At 36.1% G+C, this 5,558-nt stretch overlaps 1 protein-coding gene across 1 annotated transcript; it reads right to left on the reverse strand.

Annotated features, from left to right (window-relative positions):
• Nucleotides 1–2,860: 2,860 nt before the first annotated feature.
• On the reverse strand, nt 2,861–5,466 carry Sem1 (Suppressor of exocyst mutations 1). Its single transcript, XM_022832973.2, has 3 exons — nt 5,330–5,466; nt 4,165–4,271; nt 2,861–3,304 (listed from the first exon to the last, which is right to left on the reverse strand). The coding sequence occupies exons 2-3, from the start codon at nt 4,256–4,258 to the stop codon at nt 3,153–3,155; spliced, it is 246 nt and encodes an 81-aa protein (XP_022688708.1). The 5' UTR covers nt 4,259–4,271; nt 5,330–5,466; the 3' UTR covers nt 2,861–3,152.
• Between the last annotated feature and the right edge of the window lie 92 nt (nt 5,467–5,558).

A 5,558-nucleotide genomic window follows, 5' to 3' on the forward strand; every position in this document is an offset into this window, starting at 1 on the left:
TACTTAGGCTCGTTTATTATGTACTGTCAAGTGACTATGATCGACAACCATAAAATACTTATTAGTACTGACAAAAAGGGAAAAGAGTGCACAAATAATGTCGAACTGAAAGAGGTACAAATTTAATTAGTCTAGACGCATATTTAACCTATTGATGGTATAAAGAGCCTGTTGTCAAATTTGGAAAGAGAAAAGAGAATAAATAATAATCTCCAAACAAGGATTACAGAATCAAAGCTTCTAGAACTTTTAAACAGTAGGCACCCTGAAGAGTATTTAACTTATCTTGATTTCCTCAAAAGATGACCTGATCAGGTCTTTCTAATACAAAGTCGTTTCAGTAGGCCAATGTAATTCGATAATGAAACACGGAACGTGGTTCGCTAGATCCAAAGGATTCTTTTTCCACCTATGCGGCAAGGGAGTTTATGTTAATCGCTAAAAACTACACCATAATACATAACTGATATATTTTATTAGACTTCATAACCATATATTTTAATATGTTTAGTAAGATTAGCTATAAAGTATCTATACTCAAATTGGTTTATCGCGCAAGACTTCGGTGCGATTTGGCTTATAGTTACCCCTAAAACTAATTGCACGGCAAAATAATATCTTGATTAAAATAATAAAAAACAAGTAGATATTGCTTTATTGTATTCTATTTCAAGAGCCGTCTCATATAAAAACTAGGTAGACATTTCAGAAAAAAATAATATAATAATCAATAAAACATAATAATATTAAGAAGCAGATTTCAATGAAACACTTATCTTTCTGCATTTGCGCTAATTCCCATTTTGCATAGTTTTTGATGTCTCTAGAAAGGTATGAAGATCGTACATGTGTTCTGGGTGGAATGGTGGTATTTGATGATGAATGATAATTTTTCACTCGATCGGAAGCATCAGAGTCCGGTCATCATTTAACCAACACAACGTTTCTTCAAAGATTAAAGAAATATAAGAGGCCCACACATTGTAGGCGTCCTATATCTTATATTACTTTGTCGGTTTTCTCGTGCTGCGGGTAGCTGTAGAATAGGTCTATGGAAAAAACAACAAATGAGTAGAGTAAATCTAAAAAAGCTTATATGACCTTACTTCCAAGGTCATACTTATTAAACCCTTATCTGTGTCGCTCTGCAAATATATGCAAAATATATAAAAAAAACTTCTGTCAAATTTCTAGAAACGTTTACCTATAATTGTACCAGACGATTGGGATTCCATATTTACCTCAGCGTGTCACGTTTTTACAAGCTTTAATGTAAGCCCGAAAAACCATTGTGGTGCTGTAATTACAAAATTTTGCAGGACAGAATTTACTGGACTTTGAATAAGGCGCGAAAGGCTCTTCGAGGAAAGCATCGCCAACCGTTTAGAAAAATGACAACGGTTCTTTCAAGCAATCTAGTTAGTAGCTTTAGAGCGACATCTGGAGCCATTAATGGCCTCCGTCGAGACAAGCAGGCAAACAGATCGCTCTTGAACTGAGGGAGCAGCGCAGTACAGAAGCGCAAAACGTAAAAAGACGTGGCGTTGCTATCTTTTATTTTTTGCACACTTATCACAGTGCCTTCACAGCTTCTGAATAGTCATATAACTACCATTCGCGTTCCCATTTTTAATTTCTCTTTATATATGGCTTATCGACGTAATTTGATAGATGAAACATACCCGCCTATCAGTCGCTCTTTTTAGAGTATAGAAAGCCGTGTAATCATACGGATCTAGATAGGGAGAATAAACGGGTTGAAGCCAACGTTTAAGATATCTTTGCTCAATTCAGGAAGAAACTGAGGCATGGCTGTGGGGTCCGGCGTTGCCACCGAGTAAGGATACTGAGTATTTTCGATTGCCTTAGCAACGATGCCCGAGTCTCTTAAAAAACCTAAGATAGCGTTTGCACTATTCGGACACTGTGCTTTTGTTTAAGGCGTCCTTGCCTAACGTCTTCATAAATCTTCGATAAATTTCTGCAGCGTAGTGGTCTTCTAGGAACAAAAACTAGACGACTGAACCTTGATCTTTAAAACTAAAAGGTGCCTTTCTTTCTGAACTCATTTTTTCCCTAAACTCAACCGATCTTTACTCGCAAGTTCTAGAAGTCTAAAATATTGACTAGTCAAGTTTCGTCCGTTAGTGGCATATAGCTCAAAAGTTATTTAATTTCAAAGTTTGCCGGATTCGCTTATAACAACCTGATATATATTGTTTGGGTATTTAGAGCGTGAGGTAGAGCTTGACAAAATCAGTCTTACTCGACCAAAGACAAAGCCACAACTGGCGCGTTGCTATAATAACATCTATAGAAAAACGATATGGAGAAAAACTTCATTGCATTACAGACTCTAGTTGACTCGAGAATTCAAAAACTTTATTGCTTGCTTCCCTTTTTGCGTCAAGAGGGAGAACTCATACCACCGGTGGGCTCATCATGTACGCTGCGTGATATCGTTGCACGGTAAAAAAGGAAACCTATAAAGGGAGATGTCTTACCTATAATTTATCAGTACAAGTCTTTTATAAGCAGCAGTGCGAGATCAAACTTTCGTAAATATCCGTCGCGACACTTCTGTAGTACACAAAGAAAGCCGCTTATGCAAATACTAAAGTGACATTGTCTTCATTTTTAAATGCAAGTATTTACAATCTACTATCAGTTAGTCGTCCTCACAAGATATGGTGTTTGCTTTAAATAACAGAAAAATATCTGTTTTGATTTATATGTGTCCATTATAAAGATGGTACTGCAGTTACTCAGTTATTTAATACTGATTGTACATATACAAAGCCTTAGGGGGAGCAAGTAGTACGATATACGCGTACTGAACAGGCAAATAAAAACACTCTCGTTCTTTAATATGAACAAAGTACACAGGTTATTTTTAATGCTGTCTAATCTGGGCCGGTAGAAGCCGACACAAAATTAGCTATTTACATGCTCGTGAACGATAGTTCATGAGTTCAAAAGTACTTTACATACTTTAATTATTATCATTAGATGAATCAAATTTCGACAGATTTTTCATTAACGAGAAAGCTTTCCTTACAGTTTCCCTGTGAGTAAAGAGTTTCTTCAGTGCGCCACGTAATTAAGCATTCGTGAAGATATCACCAGGCTTGTGGTACTTGATTTTTTTAAATTTATTTTGTCTCGAGCTCCTTGGTGCTCACTCCCGCTTTCTGAAGCTCCTTTCTTAGCTGATCAGAGAAATCGTCTTCAACGTTATCATCATCCCAGTTATCTTCCCAGACATTTGCTTTTTCCGCTGCCTCGTCAAGCTTACCCGTCCATTCTGTTAATTCGTTAATAAATTGTAAAAAGTTTTTACCAGTCATTGAAGCACATATAAGACATCTACTTAAAACACTACAAATCATGCGGTCTCACTAGCTATTCAGCATGCATTTTCTAACTTTAACTAGATTCCTTTACTAAACAATTTTAGCTCTAGGAATCTACAGCTGCGTTGTATGTAATATAGTTTACTTAAAGAACTAGTAATTTTAAACACCTTTCCCTTACCATGTCCGCGTTTTATAGTTCAATTCAAGCCAGTATGTATTACATTAGAAATGAGATACTGCTAGCCACATAACGAGCATTACGTAAGCCGCCCGGCTCAAGTCCAAGCTTGCTTGATCTCCCGTCAAATTTTAAGTTGCCATAATAATCACAACCTCTTTTTGAAACAGCTTTATCTGTCAGACATGGAACAAAAACGTTTTTCCTTAACGTTTTCCATGTTAGCGGTTGTTTTCAAATATGTAATTTACCGAAAGTCTACTTCCTGTAAAATGACAGGTTTATCTACTTCCATTTTTTATTAAAAATATATGTAGTCTAATTTAATGGGCTTTTCAGTAAACACGCTTCTAGGTCTTGTATCGTTCTCTTCTTGTCTGCCAATTGATTGTTCATCATATTTATTTGTGTCGATTAATGGAAGGTCCGTGCCTTCTGAGGGCTGTTTGCTACATGTTTAGCAATCTTTTCCTATAGATATGTGCAGCACTTTGTTTGCGCTAGATATGAGACGAACGCTTATTGCGAAAATATGGGCTTATGACGGAATATGAAATATATTTATTCCGGAACGAAAAGCTCATATGACAACATACCGTGTTGGGCGCGTGTGTTTGACTAAACTCTCACCTTCAGCAGGAAACTCCTCAAACTCATCGTCCTCCTCAAGCAGGCCAAGATCGACTTTTTTTGGAGCCTCCGTGGTTGTAGTAGATGCGGCCATAGTATATCTAAGACTAAAAAGACCCTAATATTTAGTAGTTCTGATAGCTGACTAGTTTGTGAAATATAGATATAATACATAATACTTGTTTGAAGAGCGATAGCGTTGACATATTACTATAATGGCGATCCATGAGGTCGACTGTTATAACAACTGATATGCTAACAATGCGCGAACCCATTAAAGTTAACATGCAAACGAAAATAACCCTGTATATTCTATTATGGCTTCTAAGTTTGTGCTAAATGTATTTTTAAAAATAGCAGATCGTTTCAAGCCACCTAACAGACATCCGATGATGGTACTCCACTCTAACATTTCTTAAAACTAATTTCAAAGTTAATTTTTCTATTTACTGCATCGTTCTGATCAGTTTGTACAGATGCTTTGTTGTGGGATATCTCCTTCGCTCAATCATAATCATACTTTTTTTTTCATTGAGGTTTCTCATTTTACTGATTTAGATATATGTTTAGGAAGACTTACTTGACTTACAAAAGGCAAAAGTACGAGTATTTGAATTTAACAAATAAGTCATAGAAGTGCAAGGCCTATAATTCAAAACGAGCTAACTGCACTGCTCTTATCTGCAGTGGTGCTCTCTGGTTACGAGCAGAACGTTTCAAATTAAAACGTGTATTTTAGTGCTCAAAATAAAATATATCGGTGTAATTTTATTTACTGGTTTAATTCTGCCTTTACAAACTTTCTCTCAAAATAGTTATTTCGCTTGTTTCAAAAATTGGGGCTCCAATATTAAGTAATCGCAATGTCGTTTAATCAATGCACTTCAGAAAATTGGGAACTGATTGTATTATAGTTTCATGCATATGCTATTAATAATGAACAGCAATAGTAATTCGATAGCCACAGTAAAAATGATAGTTTTAAGCTAGATTAATGCCATGCAGAGAGTTTAGATATTAGCAAAGCCTCATACACCTCCGTCATCTCTTACTAACAACGAAATTCCTTTAAGCTTTTGAGAACGACATTAAGTTGTTAGAAAGGGCACATTATTTTACTATTGAAAAAATTGCACTCAACATCAATAAACTACTGATTACTCACTTTGTTTCCAGAGCTCTACGTTGGTTTGATACCTTCCAGTCGCGTTTCGTTTACTACGGTACACACAATGCGCACAATAAGTATTGACAGTCACCAAAACAAACATGGCCACCTTATAGAGGGCGCCACCAGTAACCGCAAACGACCAATGAGTTTTTTAACATTATCGTCTAGACGACGTTGGAGTAGTGAAAGCACTAAACGACTAGCTATTTATTCCTTATAATCC

The sequence above is a fragment of the Varroa jacobsoni genome, unplaced genomic scaffold (genome assembly GCF_002532875.2).
Source record: "Varroa jacobsoni isolate VJ856 unplaced genomic scaffold, vjacob_1.0 scaffold_429, whole genome shotgun sequence".
NCBI lineage: Eukaryota > Metazoa > Arthropoda > Arachnida > Mesostigmata > Varroidae > Varroa > Varroa jacobsoni.

Coding starts and splice junctions, on each gene's coding strand:
- Sem1 (XM_022832973.2), bottom strand. CDS start 4,258: ATGGCCGCATCTACTACAACCACGGAGGCTCCAAAAAAAGTCGATCTT. Junction 3,305..4,164: donor TGAGGAGTTTCCTGCTGAAG/GTGAGAGTTTAG, acceptor ACGAATTAACAG/AATGGACGGGTAAGCTTGAC.